The following is a 19,752-nucleotide window of genomic DNA, read 5'->3' as shown; positions in this document are numbered from 1 at the left end:
CAAGCGAGCACTGGGATTACACATAGGAAAACTATTCTATTAGGCTGGACCAAGATATGAGTGAGGACTGAGCTAAGAAAAGAGCCGCTTCTAGTCCAGTGAAATCCATCCAATACAAGAATGGAGTCAAGTTTGGGATGATCTATCCAGCCCGCCTTCGAGTATCATTCCAAGGAAAAGATCACTTTTTTGACTCGCCCCCGGGAGATGCTGACTCCTTTATCCAGAGGTACAAGTTATGCTTTCTTTAATTTGTTATATGGCTCTATGTATTAGTTTTAGTTTGCTGATGGTGTCTGCTGGCCTCTCTTTGTAGTCATCTGATTTGGTCTGGTGGCCATCTTGCTTTCCAAGTATAATTTTGGAGGATCAAGCAGGCTTTGTAAAGGGCCGTCAGTTGTCAGCCAATATACTTTACCTTTCAAATGTTGTTCTTTCCCCCTCCCCTGCACCGAAGCCAGAGGTGGCAATATCTCTGGACTAGAGAAAGCTTTTTACAGGGTGGAATGGGAATATTTACTTGAGATTCTCGGGAGATTTGGGTTCGGCCATAAATTTACCTCTTGGAATCGCTTGTTATATAATGCCCTTACTGCCAGCATTCCCCTTGAATAGGGGCACTAGACAAGGCTGCCCACTTTCTCCACTTTTATTCACCTTGGCAATAGAGCCACAATCTACAGCCATGAGGGCGTTGAATCAATGGCGGGGTATTATCGAGGAAATGAACTTGGGTGGATCTTCTTCCTTTATCTTATCGAGATAGGGTGGAACATCGGGTATCTCTTTATGTGGATGACCTACTTTTATACATTACAGACCCAACCCCCCCCCAATCGATGGCATAATGAAGACATTTAATACCTTTGACTCCTCTGGCTTTAAATTAAAATCTTGGTAAGAATGAATCTTATCCGGTAAACCCCCGGAAAGCGAGCCCATTTAGGCACGTTACCCTTCCTCCTCTCCAGTACAGGTATTTGTTACCTGGGGGTAAGGGCGGCCTACAGTTGGGCTTCACTAATTGAATTATTCAAGCCTGATCAATAATGTCAAAATGGAACTACTGAGGTGGAACAACCTTCCTCTATCTTTGGCGGGCAGGATTCAATCAATAAAAATGAACATACTCCCTAGGTTTTTATTTCTCTTTCAATGCCTCCCCATTTTCTTGCCCAAATCATTTTTTATTAAGATTAATAAATTGATATCTGCTTTTATTTGGGTGGGTAAGAATCCCAGAATCCACACCGTTGTCCAGAGAGAAAGACAGACAGGGCTTTGTCCTCCCAAACATATTGATCTACTGGGCCATCAATATCCAAAAAATCTTAATGTAGATCAGTAATCCCGATTCAATCTGGGGTCTAATGGAGGCTCGCTCTTGTATTACTTCTACTCTCCTTGCCATAGTTACGGCACCATTGCCCTTTCCGTCAGTAGGTTTCACTTCGAACCAAGTGGTGTTCTCTTCTCTTAGAATCTGGATACAGTGTCTAGGAGTGCCAGGCTGCCATCTTTAATTGGCCTCTTAATTGGCCACTGGTAGAATCCCCTCCACAGCCATGCCGTTTCCCCACGCGGACCCACACCTGGTGCCAGCAGCAGTAGCAAGGCATGCTAATATAATTCCAGCCAATGTACCCGCACTGTTTGGGGCTCCTACTCACCATTCATGTGCTTCCCTCCATCCCAATCCCCTGGTAACAATAAGGCCCAAAGAAAGAGCGAGTAAAACAAAAAGTAATGTCAAAATGCCCTACAGTGTTGCACCAGATTTATTCGGGCATGAGAAAAATTAGCATGATTCTAATCTCTGCTCCAACTAATATTCACATGTGTAAACACTCAATTTTAAAGCTACTGGAGTCACACACATGGAAACTGGCAAACTCCTTTAATGCTGAAAATCTGGCACAGCCCCACCGACTAACAGATCTCTCATTTAACTTTTGAATTTGATGAGTCCTTGGATAATTAATCTCGCAAACGTTCTTTAACATTCTTACTGCATGGCATGACTTATTACACTTACTTTTCTGTGGAGCCTGTTTCTCGCAATCTCAGATGTGAAGGTGGTGGAACGGGTGGAGGCGGTGGTAACGGAGCAGATTCCTTGAAGAATTCAACACCATTGTCTGAGGTACTTTTTGATAAAGGTCGGTAAGTATGTGTCTTGGGAGGAGGGTGCGCCTGAACAGAGGTGAATGAGCTGTAGTTATCTAGCACAAAACAATGAAAGATTTTTTTAATCTGATAGAAAACAACAGAGTTAGCTATGTAAATATTATATATAGACAAACAAAGCTTACATTTTTGTTCAGGTACGCAAAAGATAGTGGAACTGCTCACAGATCACAGAATTGTTACGGCGCAAAAGGAGGCCATTTGGCCCATCGTGTCAGCGCCAGCTCGCCAAATGAGCTGCCAAACATAATATTCACTAGAAGTATGGTGTCAATCCTTTTATTTTATTTTCCGTTGAGTCTCTGGAGAAACTGATGTGTAAGAGTGGGAGGGGAAATGAGAGAAATTCGGCACTACGTAAATGTCAGACCCTTTTCTGTACCACTAACAGATTTGATTTTCCTTAAACTACACCATTGTGTATATAGCTTCACTTCCAGGTTTTCAATAATTATCAGAGATTATGGTCAAAATTCAACAAGTGAAGTGGTCTCAACTTGTCCTTGACATAAATAGTTCCGGACCTTTACCCCAGCCTTAATATTAATTATTTTCCCGATGAGCACTGGAAAGAACCTAAACTGATTTATTTAAAACAAACTGCACAGATGTGCCTTGGAATAGATATTTGTGTCGACATCTGTAACCCACTTTCCACCAGTGAAATGCACTGAAATGTACAACATGCAGTTCTAGGGACCAGGAAGGATCCAGGTTTATTCAGAGTCGGTGCTGTGTTGGTTGATCTCAGCTGATGTTGCAGTGACGAGAATATCTTGCTTTCAGTCCCTGGGCGAGGAAATGGAAGGAGGCAAAAAGGGAGCTAGGGACCTGCTTTGGAAAACTGGCCCAGTAGAAATTATACTTGGTAATTCTGCTCTCCAGTGTCAAGTAGACGAGCATGTCCCACTTTAAAGGCATATGTGAAGAATGGCTGCTTGGTTGAAGTACTGAAAAGCTGCTACCTCGGTGCAGCGATACCCAAGGACGTGAGAAAGATTTAAAATGTATTTTGTTCCTGAGGAGAGAGCACCATTAGCAGGAAAGAGGACACCAGAGCTATGGCTTAATACTACTCCACATGGTGTATTTACCCAGTCGGCTATTGGGAGAACTCTACTGCAGTTTCGATGCTCCTCTACTCCGTCACAGTAATGCACATGGTTGTGAATCTCAGGACATTACTTTCTACTGTGTCAGAATGAGGTTTCCAGTCCCCACAACATCCTGCGCTCTCTGAACGAGACGGAAAGACAGTGATTACAGCTTTTGTGCTGTATGCGCACACCCACTGAGAAATTGGTTCAGACTGCTCAAACACATTTCACACAAACCCCTTAAAGGCATCGGAAAGAGGCTCCCATCCCATCTGTCTGAACTGGATTTGAATGCGGGCCCCGGAGTTGAAAAGGCCACTGTGTGAAGCAACCGAGACATCCAATCTCACTGAATTCCCAATTTAGTGTAATTAGAACATGAAAGAAAAAGTCAAAGATGAAAGATATTTCAAAAATGAGCGAGTCACACACACACAGTTAAAATATTGTTTGTTTTCCATGCTTTGGATGAGTAATGAAATGTAATACCTGAGGAAAAAAAGAAGTGTTGACACATTGGGCAGGGTAGGTTTCTACCTGAGCAAGAAATAAGTTCTCTTAAGAACCTCACTTCCATCTCCCAAATCTCCCAAACCTATTTGTGCAACAGTTGGGCGGAGCAAGCTTTTGAAGCATTTTATCTTAGCTTTCATCAAAATGAAGATCAAGCCCTTTGTAATGATAAGCAAGTGGTGCTGCACAATACATTGCTGATTGACTCATTGCTCCCTTCTGTGCATACACAGGATGAAACAGCATTTTGCCATTGTGACATGATCCACTTCAAATACAGAGCACACACCCACAATCTCCTTGTCCCTGTCCAACTTTCTTATTAATGATTAGTAGGTGAACAGCTGCTGTAAAACATACTGAATTCAATCTTTCCCAGTTCTCGGTTCGTGAACAGTGAGACAACTTCATGGATTCCAGTGTGCACATTCATAACCTGTCTGCCTGACCTGCCTTCAGTAGTTTCTGCAGTTACATCAGATTAATAGAACATAGAACATTACAGCGCAGTACAGGCCCTTCGGCCCTCGATGTTGCGCCGACCTGTGAAACCACTCTAAAGCCCATCTACATTATTCCCTTATCATCCATATGTTTATTCAATGACCATTTAAATTCCCTTAATGTTGGCGAGTCCACTACTGTTGCAGGCAGGCTATTCCACACCCTTACTACTCTGAGTAAAGAACCTACCTCTGATATCTGTCCTATATCTATCTCCCCTCAATTTAAAGCTATGTCCCCTTGTGCTAGCCATCACCATCCGAGGAAAAAGGCTCTCACTGTCCACCCTATCTAATCCTCTGATCATCTTGGTATGCCTCAATTAAGTCACCTCTTAACCTTCTTCTCTCTAACGAAAACAGCCTCAAGTCCCTCAGCCTTTCCTCATAAGATCTTCCCTCCATACCAGGCAACATCCTGGTAAATCTCTTCACCCTTTCCAATGCTTCCACTCCTTCCTATAATGCGCCGACCTGAACTGCACGCAATACTCCAAATGCGGCCGCACCAGAGTTTTGTACAGCTGCAACATGACCTCATGGCTCCAAAACTCAATCCCTCTACCAATAAAAGCTAACACACCGTACGCCTTCTTAACAACCCTATCAACCTGGGTGGCAACTTTCAGGAATCTATGTACATGGACACCGAGATCTCTCTGCTCATCCACACTCCCAAGAATCTTACCATTAGCCTAGTACTCTGTCTTCCTGTTACTCCTTCCAAAATGAATCACCTCATACTTTTCTGCATTAAACTCCATTTGCCATCTCTCAGCCCAGCTCTGCAGCTTATCTATGTCCCTCTGTAACCTGCAACAGCCTTCCGCACTGTCCACAATTCCACCGACTTTAGTGTCATCTGCAAATTTATTCACTTATTCTTCTACGCCCACCTCCAGGTCATTTATAAACATGACAAACAGCAGTGGCCCCAAAACAGATCCTTGTGGTTCACCACTAGTAACTGAACTCCAGGCTGAACATTTCCCATCAACCACCACCCTCTGTCTTCTTACAGCGAGCCAATTTCTAATCCAGACTGCTAAATCACCCTGAATCCCATGCCTGCATATTTTCTGCAATAGCCTACCGTGGGGAACCTTACCAAACGCTTTACTGAAATCCATATACACCACATCAACTACTTTACCCTCGTCCTGTTTGGTCACCTTCTCAAAGAACTCAATAAGGTTTGTGAGGCACGACCTACCCTTCACAAAACCGTGTTGACTATCCCTAATCAAATTATTCCTTTCTAGATCTCTTATAAACCTTTCCAAGACTTTGCCCACAACAGAAGTAAGGCTCACTGGTCTATAGTTACCGGAGTTGTCTTTACTCCCCTTCTTGAACAAGGGGACAACATTTGCTATCCTCTAATCTTCTGGCACTATTCCTGTAGACAATGACGACATAAAGATCAAAGCCAAAGGCTCAGCAATCTCCTCCCTAGCTTCCCAGAGAATCCTAGGATAAATCCCATCTGGCCCAGGGAACTTATCTATTTTCACACTTTCCAGAATTGCTAACACCTCCTCTTATGAACCTTAAGCCCTCCTAGTCTAGTCGCCTGTATCTCGGTATTCTCCTCGACAACATTGTCTTTTTCCTGCGTGAATACTGACGAAAAATATTCATTTAACACCTCACCTATCTCCTCGGACTCCACGCACAACTTCCCACTACTGTCCTTGACTGGCCCTACTCATAACCTAGTCATTCTTTTATTCCTAACATGCCTATAGAAAGCTTTAGGGTTATCCTTGATCCTAAGGGCATTTGCAGCTTTTACATTTCTATATCGTTACGGTTTTAGCTGCCTGCTTTCCCTTTTAAGGTGTGTGGAGAAACACACATCGCCAAATTAAAGCACTTCATGCAAAAAATCTTCAACTAATCAGTAGAATTTATGTAGTGACTAGATTGTTATGGATAACTTGACCTGTGTTAATTGTGTATCAATTTGCATTTAATTATTTGCAGGTGGAAGGCATCAATTGGGGTTCCACTTGAGCAGATTTAAAGAAGCACTTTCTGAAATGAGGGTGGAAGTTGAGTTAGAAGATGCATGCTTGTCAAGCCTTACTCGGCAACCACACTCAACTGAGTAAAGATGAGTTCCAGTACTATCCATTACCAACTGGCTTTCTAGAATATAGCAGCTTGGTTAGTGCAGCATTAATTCAACCCCTAAATTAGAAGATAACGTTTCTTTTTTTATTTCTATGTGAAATTAAGAAAGAAATCTGTAACTTTGGTTGTTATTGTATTACCGGAAACGTGAGTTACTGGGGTCCCTGAAGACATTGGATGGCACAAAGTTCAATCCTGAGCGACAGACCAGGTGAAAAAGGTGCAGTGAAGGAAGAGGGTCATAGCCTGTGTGCAGTCAATGAGGTGGAAGTTACCAATAACCCTAACCCTAATGAGTGCTGTCTGGTGAAGACTGGGAAAGGGAATCAGTAATGTTACATTTCCATTCCTGTTGTGGATTTTGCAATGTAGCTCAATTGGGAAAAGCAATTTAATTTGAGATCCAAAAACACAAGATAAAATTCTTACCAGGATAAACATATGCATATGTAGCATTGAATGCATCTGTGTCATCATCTGTTAAAAAATAAAAAGGAATGTTGAAAGTGGTTTACTGCCAGCTATCAATACTAATGGAATTGGACAAATTGTCTTGTGGGAGTATTTTTCATTTTGGTATATTGTAGATCATTGCGGCTGGCATCAAAGTGGACCCTTCTTCAATTCATCCTAACTGGTTCAGACTGTATATTTCTAGATTTCCTTCACCAAAGTGGTAGAAATCCCTCTAATTCTCTAAATTGTTCATGGATAGATCCACTCAACCCTAATTAAGACATTTTACATCCATATCAATTGCCCACCCCCCTAGGGTGTGTACATGCCAGTCTGGCATTACACCCATCAAGGCTCACACTTTACTGGCCTGCAACGTCAGTTAGAAGCCAAAAGCTCAATTGTTTTTACAAAATGAAAAGAACATTTTGAAGGCAGAATTTCGAGTGGGAACATAGAACATAGCAGACCTCCAACTAAGCAAGCATGGAAAAAGACAATACAATAAATTAAAAGCATCATTTGAAGCAAGATGCATGGAGAGCTATCATGTCTCTCTTGTGCACAGAGATGGATAAAAGATCTGAGCCATTCTCTAACAGGGCGTTTGGTTTTAAGGCCATTTGGCAGTCAATGTGTGTTCCCTGGGCAATCATCTGATAAATGTAGGAAGCACAGAGGTCAGGATTCAAAATGCTTCACTTTGTTACAATTGTAACGTTAAGATGATTTCTGTAACAGTCACATGTCCAACGAGGTCTCCATTCAGAGTTCCTAGCATTGCATTAGAAGGATTTCCTCCAGACAACTTCCAAAACCCAAGATCAGTTTCCGAAACAGGTTTGCGGGAAAACGTACACAGTCCTGAAGGGGTGAGGTATCCAATGTTCAGCCTATCACAGGAGAGCATCGACAAACCATGGCTGCTGGCTGTTAAATGTTCTGGAATTCTGCCAATCTCCAACGCTGACTCATCCCACCTGTAGCAGGCAAACCTCAATCATCCTGATGTTCTCTCCAGGCTCAACTGCTCCAATATTCAAGCCAGCTTCCACCCTCTGCAAAACCACTTCCTCCTCTGCATCAAGTTGTCTTTGTCCCCAAATCTGCTTGTTCGTCATTCCTGGCCTGGCTGACGTAGATTGGTCTCTGGTCTTCCAAAACCTCAAATTTAAAATTCTCACCCCTTTGTTTAACTCCCTCCATACCTAAGCCCTTCCTATCTGCACCACTCCCCCCCCCCCCCCCCCCCCCCAATCTCTGCACAAGTTTCCACTGCTCTGACCTTTTAGGTATCTCTATCCTTCCTCTGTCCGACAAGAACAGCAGTGTCTATTCAGCCTTGTACGTATCTTGTTCTGTAATTCTCCCCCTAAACCATTCTTTCCTTAATGTGGAGATGCCGGCGTTGGACTGTCTTGTATCTTTGACTTTGTCTATGCATATATATATGTTTATATGGTTCTGGAACATACCTCTTCATTCGCCTGAGGAAGGAGCAGTGCTCCGAAAGCTAGTGATTTGAAACAACCTGTTGGACTTTAACCTGGTGTAAGACTTCCTACCATTCTTTCCTTGTTCAACCTCTCTGACCAAGTTTTTAGTCACCCCACCGTGTTTCCCTTTCTTGGGCTCAGCACCCATCTTTTCCCCTTATGCTCTGGTGAAGCACCTCAAGACACTTTTCTATATTGAGTTGGCGATATATAAATACAAGCTGCTACTGAATAACATGGCATGTAAATGAGAACTCGGAGATTCACAGTTTGATTCAGAAATGCAAATGATTTAAATCAGTCATCAGTCTTGAACATACCTGGCTTATGCACCATGTGTATTTGCTTGAACATCGTCTTATACCAGTCTTTTGGTCGATCCACTGTCTAGATTACAAATGCAAGTTGAAATTAGTCACTAAAGAGAAAAGTACATTTGTTCGCACTCTTTATTCTGATTCCAAAATTCAGGGATCATGATATTTATTCTACTAAAGTGGAAGGTAATAATTTTTTCCTCCAATTTCCTGACAGTAAAATGGCAGCACTTGTAGATAATGGATATGCTGTTAGTGATTGTATGCAGCTGGTAATGTGCAGCGAGTGGTCAGGTTGAGGCCGCACATTGTACTCGGAATATTGAGGGCTATGAGCTGCCCGAAGGACTCTGAACCATCAGAATTACAGCTGACTCTCTGGAAGCATCTATTGTTAAGTATAGCGGAAGCCTTCATTGACTCGTTTGCTGATGATACAGCAAGGTTTACCAGGCTGATTCCTGGAATGGTGGTACGGTCATATGAGGAGAGAGTACGTTGGTTAGGATTATATTCATTAGAATTTGGAAGAGTGACAGGGGGCCTCATAGAAACCTACAAAATTCTAACAAGATTAAACAGGGCAGATCCAATGTTCCCGATGGTGGGAGAGTCCAGAACGTGGGTCATAGTTTGAGGATAAGATGTAAATTTTTAGGACTGAGCTGAGGAGAAATTTCTTCACCCAGAGAGTGGTGGGTGTATCTGTGGAATTCGCTATCACAAAAAGTAGTTGAGGTGAAAACACTGTGTAGGTTCAAGAAGGATTAGATATAGCTCTTGGGGCTAAAGGGATCCTGGGATATGGGAAGGCGGCAGGATCAGGGTATTGAACTTAATGATCAGCAATGATCATAATGAATGGCGGAGCAGGTTCAAAGGGCCGAATGGCCTCCTCCTGCTACTATTTTCTATATATGCTTCTATATAACCTCTCAAGTTGATTTTTGGACTTTTCTTCAGAAGCGAAGGAAGGTAGAACTGTGTTGGGTTTAATTGGCTGTTGAAAGAGTGGAGGGGGAACGAAGAACAGAAGGAATAGGATTGAGGAAAGGAGAGGTTAACAAAACAAAAGGCAAAGTGGTGATGGTTCTGGAAAAGAAACAAAACATTTGTGCAGAGTGCGTGTGAATGGCAGAATGATGGACTGATCTGACCAAAAGCAAAACCATGAAAAACAAGATTCATATGGCCATTCTTTCCATATCCCATTCTTCATGCTTCACTGAATTTTATTATTTATATTTATATTTTATTATTTATATTTATTCAGGCAGGGCAAGATTACTCTGGTTGGTATGTATCACAGAATCGGAGGCACAAAAGTGCCACATTTGTTTTACCAAGTTTGCACAAATCACCTCGTGTAATCTTGCTCCCCTATTCAATTTCCAAACACTTGAATATTCCTCTCGTCAACAGGTTATTCCGATTAAAACAAGCTAATCGAGAGAATTCCACATTCCAATCATCCTTATTTTTCTAACCTCCCCTTTAATCGCTTGTGGTCATCCAACTTTTGTACCCTCTCCCAACAGTCTCATTGACCAGTGGAGCCTTACAACCACTTTCCATGATCTTGAAGGTCTGTGTTTGGTGATCTCTTAACCCCGTTAACTCGGTTGAAAAGACGTAGGGTGGCATTCTCCGGTCCGCCAACCACGTTCCCCGCCGTGGAGCGCCCCCGCCGGCAGCGAGATTCTCCGTTCCAATGGGGTTTCCCATTGTGGGTGCGCTGCCGGCGGACCAGAGAATCCGACTGACGGAGAATTCCGTTGCCAATTTCTTCACAGAATTATTATTGGATTGGACCTGATTTGGATTGGATTTTGTTTATTGTCACGTGCACCAAGGTACAGTGAAAAGTTTTTTGCGAGCAGCTCAACAGATCATTAAGTACATGAAAAGAAAAAGAAAATACATAATATAGCAAAAGAAAATAAAACAAAAGAAAATATATAATAGAGCCATTCGGCCTAACATCCACGCACACACGGAGTGGATGTGCAGACTCCGCAACTCCCCAAATGAGCATTATGACCCAGTGTCTTTCCCCTGCCTTTTCCCTGTACCCCTGCACATTGTTTCTATTCAGCTAATCACCTAATGCCCTCATGAATGCCTCGATTGAACCTGCCTCCACCACACTTCCAGGCAGTGCATTCCATGCCTGAACCATTCGTTGTGCAAAAAGGTGTTTTCTCACATCATGGCCTGGATTCTCTGCTCCTCTTAGCATTGTGGATAGCACAATCGCTTCACAGCTCCAGGGTCCCAGGTTCGATTCCCGGCTGGGTCACTGTCCGTGCGGAGTCTGCACATCCTCCCCGTGTGTGCCTGGGTTTCCTCTGGGTTTCCTCCCACAGTCCAAAGATGTGCAGGTTAGGTGGATTGGCCATGATAAATTGTCCTTACTGTCCAAAATTGCCCGTAGTGGTGGGTGGGGTTACTGGGTATGGTGATAGGGTGGAGGTGTTAACCTTGGGTAGGGTGCTCTTTCCAGGAGCCGGTGCAGACTCAATGGGCCGAATGGCCTCCTTCTGCACTGTAAATTCTATGAATCCACAGCTGCGTGTTCCTCAGTGGTGCGCCTTTCGCTCGCAGCGGCATTCTCTTTTTTTAAATAAACTTAGAGTAACCAATTTTTTTCCCAATTAAGGGGCAATTTAGCGTGGCCAATCCACTTAACCTGCACATCTTTGGGTTGTGGGGACGAAACCCACGCAGACATGGGGAGAATGTGTAAACTCCACACGGACAGTGACCCAGGGCCGGGATTCGAATCCAGGTCCTCAGCGCCGCAGTCCCAGTGCTATCCACTGCGCCACATGCCGCCTAGAGGATTCTCTTTTCCCGCTAATTGTTAATGGTTTTTCCCATTGAAGCCACCCCACGCTGTCGGGAAACCTATGGGTGGGAGTGCTCTGCCAGCGGGAAAAGAGAATCCCAACCACCAGAAAATTCCGGCCCACATTTACAAATCACTTTCAATCTGTGTCCTCATGATCTCAATTATTTTATGAGGGGGGACATTTTTCTTTTCAATTAAGGGGCAATTTAGTGTGGCCAATCCACCTATCCTGCACATCTTTGAGTTGTGGGGGCGAAACCCTCGCAAACATGGGGAGAATGTGCAAACTCCACACAGACAGTGACCCGGGGCTGGGATCGAACCTGGGACCTTGGCACCATGAGGCAACAATGCTACCTACTGCGCCACCATGCTGCCCCCCAAATATAGAAATTTAAGACAGAAAAGAAAACAATAGTTGAAGGTAGCGGAAACCAGCACTAGCAGCAAATAAGGCCATGGTACCAAAACCTGTGTGTAAAAATGTGAGAAATGCAACTAAAAGCACTGGGCGAGATTCTCCCAAAACGGGAGAAATCGTAAAGCTGCCGTAAAACCCGGGCGGGTTTTACGGCAGCGCGCCCCTTCCCGACCGGGGACCGATTCTGGTCCCCGGTCGGGGCTAGCAGCCCGACGCCGTAGGCTCCGGCAAGACGGGCTTAACGAAAATCGTTAAGCCCGCTTGCCGGAGTTAGCGCCGGCTGACGCGTCATATGACGTCAGCCGCGCATGCGCGGGTGATGTCATCGCGTTTTTGCGCGAAACCCGCGCATGCGCGGGCCGGGTTGCCCCTCAGCCGCCCGCGAATGGATACTGCGGGGCGGTGGAAGGACAAGTAGTGCGCGGGCATCGGGCCCGCTGCCCGCGATCGGTGGGCACCGATCGCGGGCCCATGGCACCCTTGGCACGGCCGTGGTACTGCCGTGCCAATCGGTGCCATGGTTATAAAAAGCGAGTTTGTGACGCCGTTTTTACGAACGGCAAGACCAGGTGTGTTTGCCGTTCGTAAAAACGGCGGAAAGGGCTGGGACTTCGGCCCATCTAACAGCTGAGAATCGCTGCCGGCCGTAAAAAAACGGCGGCAGCGATTCGGGTCGGGACTTCGGCGGGGGAGTGGGAGAATAGCGGGAGGGCGGCAAAAATGTCGGGAAGGCCCTCCCGCTATTCTCCCACCCGTCGTGGGGGGCGGAGAATTTCGCCCCCTGTATCTGAATGCAAGGAGCATTTGCAATAAACTAGACAAATTAGCAACGCAAATAGATATATGTGGTAATGATGAGTGTGATTACAGAGACATGACTGCAGGGTGACCAAGACTGTGAACTGAATCTCCAAGGGTTGTCGATATTTAGGAAGGAGAGGCAAAAAAGAAAAGGAAGTGGGATGGCATTGTTAGTTAAGGATTAAATCAGTCCAATAGTTCGAGAGGATATTGTCACAGAAAATCTAAGTGAAGAATTAGTCTGGGTGGAGTTAAGAAGCAACAAGCAGTAGAAAATATTAGTGGGAGTTGGCTGTAGGCCTCCAAACAGTCGTGGTAAGGTAGGGGATGGCATGAAACAGGAAATTAGAGAGGGATGTAACAAGGGTGAAACAGTAATCATAGCTGACTTTAATATACATATAGATTGTATAAATCAAATGGCAACAATATTGTGGTGGATCAATTCCTGGAGTATCTGCAAGGTGTTTTTCTTGGACCAGTATGTCGAGGAACCAACTAGGGAGCATGCTGTCCTAGATTTGATATTATGCCATGATAAAGGGTCAATTAATAATCTTGTTGTGTGGGGTCCTTTCGGGAACAGCGACCATAACATGATAGAATTCTTCATTAGGATGGATCGTGAAGAAGTCTGATCTGAAACTAGGGTCTTAAATGTAAACAAAGTAAACTACGAGGGATGAGGCATGAGTTGCCTAAGATAGATAGGGGAACTTCATTAAAAGGCATGATGGTGGATAGGCAATGGCTAATATTTAAGGAAAAGATTCAAATGCATTGCAAGTCATACATCCTTTCTAGCACAAAACTCAAAAAGAAAATCAGCCTAACCAATAGAGAACGAGGAAATGGAAGAGCAATTGAACAACTAGCTCAGTTCTGTCTTCACAGAGGAAGACATAATAAATTTCCAGAAATTCTAAGGAATCAAGGGTTTAAGGAGAAGGAATGAAAGGAAATTCGTATCGCTAGAAAAATAGTATTGAAGAAATTAATGGGTCTGAAAGCCGATAAATCTCCAGGGTCAGATAATCTAGATCCTAAAGGTACTAAAGAGGGTGGCCATGGAAATAGTGGATGTGTTGGTTGTCATCTTTCAAAATTCTGGAACAGTCCTTGCGTATTGGAGGGTGGCAAACGTAACCCCGCTATTTAAACAAAGGAGAGAGGGAGAAAATAGAATTAGATGCCGGTTAGCGCAACATCAGCAAGGAAAACGCTGCAGCCTATTATAAAAATGTGATAAGACACTTCGAAAATATTAATGGGATTAGACACGGTCAACATGGATTTATGAAAGGGAAATCATATTTGACAAACTTACTGGAGCTTTTTGGGGACTTAACTAGTAGAATAGTTAATGGTGAACCAATGGATATGGTGTATTTGGATTCGGAGAAAGCTTTTGATAAAGTCTTACATAAGAGGTTAGTGTGCAAAATTAAAACACATGGGATAGAGGGTAATATATTGGCAAGGTATACGAGACCTTCCTGCTTATTTCCTTTGTTCCCATTTCTTATATTTTATTATTTTGGTCCGTGGACCTATAATCGGAATCTGCCTTTAAGCAGAAGAGTGCTTGCCAAGCCAGTGTGTTCCTACGTTTTGTATTTTGGAAAGAAACCAGACTCATCGGCTCCGAATTAATCTTAGGAACTGGTTTTGGAGGAAGTCTGTTCGATTGGCTAAGTGGCAGGTTGGCCAGGGACAGCGTTCTGCCTGACAACAGTCAGTGATTGGTTCCTGCCAGGTGGTTTTTGTGGAGAGAACCTGCCAGAGGCCTCTAGACCCTCGAAGGAAGAGGAGTTGTGTTTTCACCCTCTCTCTGCTGCCGGTTGCCTGCTGTCCCTGTGAGTCTGCAGTGAAGATCATTACAAGTTAAAGGAAAAGATAGTACCCATCTGAAGGCCTAACCTTGAGAAAGAAACTAACTATGGAGGACATCCAACTGAATCAAAGATTGTTATTCTTTTATTTTATTATTATTTATTTTCCCTTTCCACCATCTTTCCCTTCTGTGTTGCTTCTCTGGGTTTGGCTGTGTATATAGAGGGTGGAGTCGGGTTAGAAAGGAGGGGCATTGGGGATCAGATCATAGACAGCCAGTTGTATTTTTTGCCTATTTAATTATAATTACTGTTAATAATAAAAGATTATTTGTGATTAAATTTACAAACCGGGTGATTGTAGTCAATTTAACTCAAGCACAGCCACAGGTATGAATATAAAATTTAATTTCACCTGTGTTGCCACTCCAACTGAAGTGGGGCTAGAATTGACCACACATTTTCCCAGAGTATCCAGCAGACTGGAAATGGAGAGTAGGAATAAATAGGTATTTTTTTCGACGTGGAAAGTGGTGGGGACCCACAGAGATCAGTGATTAAGCCCCGGCTATTCACAATGATTTGGATGAAGGAACCAAATGTAATATTTCCAAGTTTGCAGATGACACAAAACTTGGTGGGAATGTGAATTTCAAGGTGATTTAGACAAGTTGAGTGAGAGGGCAAATAAGTGGCAGATGCAGTATAATATGGATAAATGTGAAGTTATCCACTTCAGAAGGAGGAACAGAATGGAGTATTATTTAAATGGTGATAGATTGGGAAATGTTGAAGTACAAAGGGACCTGGGCATCCTGGTAACTGAAAGTAAACATGCAGGTACAGCAAATAGGTAGGAAGGCAAATGGTATGTTGGCTTTCATTACAAGAAGATCTGAGTACAGCGGCATGGATGTCTTACTGCAGCCGTACAGGGCCTTGATGAGATCACACCCGGAGTATTGGGTATAGTTTTGGTCTTATCTAAGAAAGGATATACTTGTCATAGAGGGAGTCAGGAAAGGTTCACCAGACTGATTCCTGGGTTGACAGGGCTGTTATATGAGGAGAGATTAGGTCAACTGCGCCTGTATTTGCTGGAATGTAGATGATTAAGAGGGGGATTGACAGGGCTGGCCAGAATGGATGCAGGGATGTTGTTTCCTCTAGCTGAGGGCCCCGAGAGCAAGGGGTCATAGTCTCAGGATACAGGGTAGGCCATTTAGTATCCTTAACTCAGAGGGTAGTGAACCTGTGGAATTCTCTACCACTGAAAGCTGTGGACACCACATCACTGAACACGTTTAAAAAGGAAATAGATTTCTAGACTTGTGATCACCTAAAATGGCGTCCAGCAAGGGAAGCTGGGAAAAGTGGTCAGGTTTTTTGGACAAGCAGGCTGCAGAGCAGATCAAACAAAGTTGCAGCCCAGGTTTCGCAGACTTCAAAAGATTTTGCAGGTTGTTGCAAACAACGGAGGCAAAAGGCCACCTCCAGGCCATCCCAGATGGGATAATAGAACTGTCCTGTCAATCACACTTGTTTACCAGACACAGCAGCACCTGTTTACCAGACACAGCAGCACCTAAATTCCTTATTTGGAAGGATCTACCTGCCCCCAACACTTGCAGGCATGGCCACTGAGGGCCCACCCCAAAACTGATGTGGCAACCCCATCAATTGATCGATCAGGCTGATTAAGCCCTGATCAATTGATTGACAAATGACCCAGAGACCGCCCACCAAAGGGCACAAAATCCAAGAAGGATAAAAGTTACTGCACAGCCCTCATTCTTTCTCTTGAGCAGCAGCCATCACAAGCAGTGACTTCCATCGGCCGACGAAGGAAACCATCCACTCTACCAACAGAAGGAAGACCAGAGCCAGAAGAGAACCAGATTGATAACCCACTAACAGAGACTACCAGCCCAGAACTACAGATAACAGGCCTGTGTCTGCCTAGCTCATGTTGGTCACTGCCAAGTTAAAGATCTTGGAACTATTGATGTATAGTGTAACCTATGATTAGGAGTGTGTGATTGAATAACCGTAACCATTGTGTGCATGTGAATAAACCATTACCATTGTGTACATGTGAATAAATATTGTTCTGTTTTATAAACTGAGTCTCATAGTCATTTGCCCACAGTTTATGGGTTAAGACACGGTGGTTTGGCTAGGTACAACAGACTCTAAAAGTATCAAGAGGTTTGGGAAGAGCTTGGAGTATGGCGGTACAGGCTCAAAGGGCCGAATGGCCCATTCCTGCACCTATTTTCTATACTTCCATGATTTTGAATACCTCCATCAAATCTCCTCTTCACCTTTCTTTACTTCAAGCAGAAGAGTTCCAACCTCTCCACACCCTCCACTATCCTCATAATTCCACTTTCTCATGCCTGGAAAAAATCCTTGTAAAAATCTCTTCTGTACTCTCTCCAATGCGCTCACATTCTTCCTGTAGTGTGGCACCCAGAATTGTGCACCATACTCCAACAGAGGTTTAACTAGTGTCTTGTATAAACTCTGAATAACCTCTTGTACTCTATGCCCCCGTTAATAAAGCCCAGAATACTATATGCTTCATTAACTGCTCACTCCACCAGTCCTGCCATTACCAATGATCTGTGTACATACACACCCAGGTCTCTCTGCCCCAGCACACCCTTAAGAATTTTACTCCTTATTTTATATTGTTTCTCCATGTTCAACCTGCCAAGATGCATCATCTCACACTTCTCCCCATTGAACTTCATTTGCCACCTATCGGCCCACTCCTCCAACTTGTCTATGTCCTTTTGAAGTTCAACACTGTTCACTTCACAGTTTACAATGCTTCCAAATTTCTTGTCATCCGCAAACTTTGAAATTGCCCCTGCACACCAAGATCTAGATCATTAATATATTTCAGGAAAATAAGGGGTTTTCCCTGGGGAACCATTAGAAACCTTCCTCCAGCCCTAAAAATATCCACTGACCGTTATTCTCTGCTTCCTATTACTCAGCCAATGTTGTATCCATGTTGCCACTGTTCCTTTTATTCCATGGGCTATAATTTTTCTTACAAGTCTGTTGTGTGGCACTGCACTGAATGCCTTTTGAAAGTCCACATACACCACACCAACAACATTACCGTCATCAACCCTGTCTGTTACCTCCTCAGAAAACCCCAGCAAGTTTGTTCAATCTGATTACCCCTTTAGAAATCCATGCTGGCTCAACTTATTCAACCCACATTTTTCCATGTGACAACTTATTCTATCCCGCATAATTGGGCAAGATTGTCCTTTTGGGAGAATATGGGCCGGTTTCTCTGTTCCCCGGCACCATCGGGATTCTCCGTTTCGCCGGCTGGTCAATGGGGTTTCCCATTGTGGGGCAGCCCCGCACCATCGGGAAACCCCGGGTTGCCGGCAAAACGGAGAATTCCACCCCATGATCTCCCACCGGTGCTGAGTTGCAATGAAATAAAATGAAAATCGCTTATTGTCACAAGTAGGCTTCAAATGAAGTTACTGTGAAAAGCCCCTAGTCGCCACATTCCGGCGCCTGTTCGGGGAGGCTGGTACGGGAATTGAACCGTGCTGCTGGCCTGCCTTGGTCTGCTTTCAAATCCAGCAATTTAGCCCAATGCTAAACCAGCCCCTCGGGAGTGCAGATCAGGAAGCGATTCCCAATCCCATGCCATGCGAATGTATGCATGCCAAGGTTTGCGAGGGATTCCCGAAGGACTCCCACTATCGAGCCACCATTTTGAGTGGGTGGCCTGATAGTGACATCTAGCAGCTGGCCACCCTCTCCCCCCCGCATCACAATTAATTCTCCCCCTCCTGGATTATCTGGGTTATCCCCCCCCTTCCCCCAAGTACAAGGGTGACCCCATCCAATGCCCCCCTGACAGAGCCCCCCTAAATAAGGAGATACCCCCCTGAGGTCCTCTACATAAAGAGGCGCTCCAGAGACCTCTTAAATAAGAGACCATTCAGAGACTCCCTACATAAAGAGGGCCCCCAGGGTCCGACCCAGAGACCTCTTAAGTAAACCCCCCCCCCCCACCTCCCCCAAGAACCCTAAATAAAGGGACGCCCATAGAGCCCCAGAAAAGAGACCCCTGTCAGGAAGCTCCTCAGATAAGAGACCCTGGAAGCTAGAGAGCAGTCCAGACAGAGGCAGTGAAAAAAAAACTTGTAACACTCCCCTGGGCAATACACTTCCTGGTTATGAGACAGGAAGCACCACGTGTCAATCCTTGGAAAAAGAAACCAGGCAGCTGTGTTTAAACCACTCAGATCTTTGAGCTGCAAGCCATTCAATTATTTCCCTTACTAGGCGGTGATTGAGAGTTTCTACAAACACACACCTGTCAACCTTGCTTCATTCATCTTCCTTCACCGTTGAGTAACTCTAAACTGCTCCAACAATGATGTTTATAAACATCAACCACTTCAAAGAGAATTATGTGCTGTCAATTTCTAGCTGACCACAGCACTCAAGCATGAAGGGGGTGGAGGGGGTGGTGATTAGAAAGTGCTTAACTCTCTTTGAAGAGATTGACAGCTTCTGGACCACTTAAAACAGAATTAATGTCATTGCACTCGTTTGTTCCTTGGCTCGAGCCAAATTGATACTGTCCTTGAATCCTCTGGGACATTTTCTTTCTCCAGCACTGCAATGCTCTCATTAGTCAATACCACCACCACCCCTCCTCCTTTTATACCTTTCCTTTCTGAACACTTTTTACCCAGGAGTATTTAACACCCAGTTCTGCCCTTCCTTGAGCCAGGTCTCGGTGTTCACCACAACATCATGTTTCCACATGCCAATATGCCCCGTAACTCCCCAATATTATTTACCATACTCGGTGCATTCACATACATGCACAGTAATCGTGATTTAGTCTTCATTACTTTCTCTCTTACTCTGTTTCTACTTAGTAACTTACTATTCCCTATGCTAATATTTATGTCTCTCCCTGTATTTTGCACACCCTGGTATTCCCCTCCAATATTATCTCTTCCTTCCTCCAGCCCTGTCGAGTTCCAAGTCTTCACAGAATCCCCCACAAGTAATTCAGTCCCAGCTCTGTTCAGGTGCCACCTGCCCGAAAGCTAGTCCAAATATCCCAAGAATCTAAAGCCCTTC

The 19,752-nt window shown here is 44.3% G+C and overlaps 1 protein-coding gene across 1 annotated transcript in view; it reads right to left on the bottom strand.

The window, feature by feature from the left end:
* sorbs2b (sorbin and SH3 domain containing 2b) overlaps window positions 1-19,752 on the bottom strand; it is a 531,274-nt gene that overhangs the window by 126,524 nt on the left and 384,998 nt on the right. The window contains exons 10-12 of the mRNA XM_038805638.1: window positions 8,709-8,775; window positions 6,866-6,913; window positions 2,036-2,222 (exon numbers count right to left, since the gene is read on the bottom strand). Coding sequence (XP_038661566.1) covers window positions 2,036-2,222; window positions 6,866-6,913; window positions 8,709-8,775 — 302 coding nt within the window. The remainder of the gene's footprint in view (window positions 1-2,035; window positions 2,223-6,865; window positions 6,914-8,708; window positions 8,776-19,752) is intronic.

Source organism: Scyliorhinus canicula, chromosome 8 (assembly GCF_902713615.1).
Source record: "Scyliorhinus canicula chromosome 8, sScyCan1.1, whole genome shotgun sequence".
Classification (NCBI taxonomy): domain Eukaryota; kingdom Metazoa; phylum Chordata; class Chondrichthyes; order Carcharhiniformes; family Scyliorhinidae; genus Scyliorhinus; species Scyliorhinus canicula.
The sequence above is the reverse complement of the archived record's forward strand: the minus strand, read 5'-3'. Positions and strand labels throughout refer to the sequence as shown.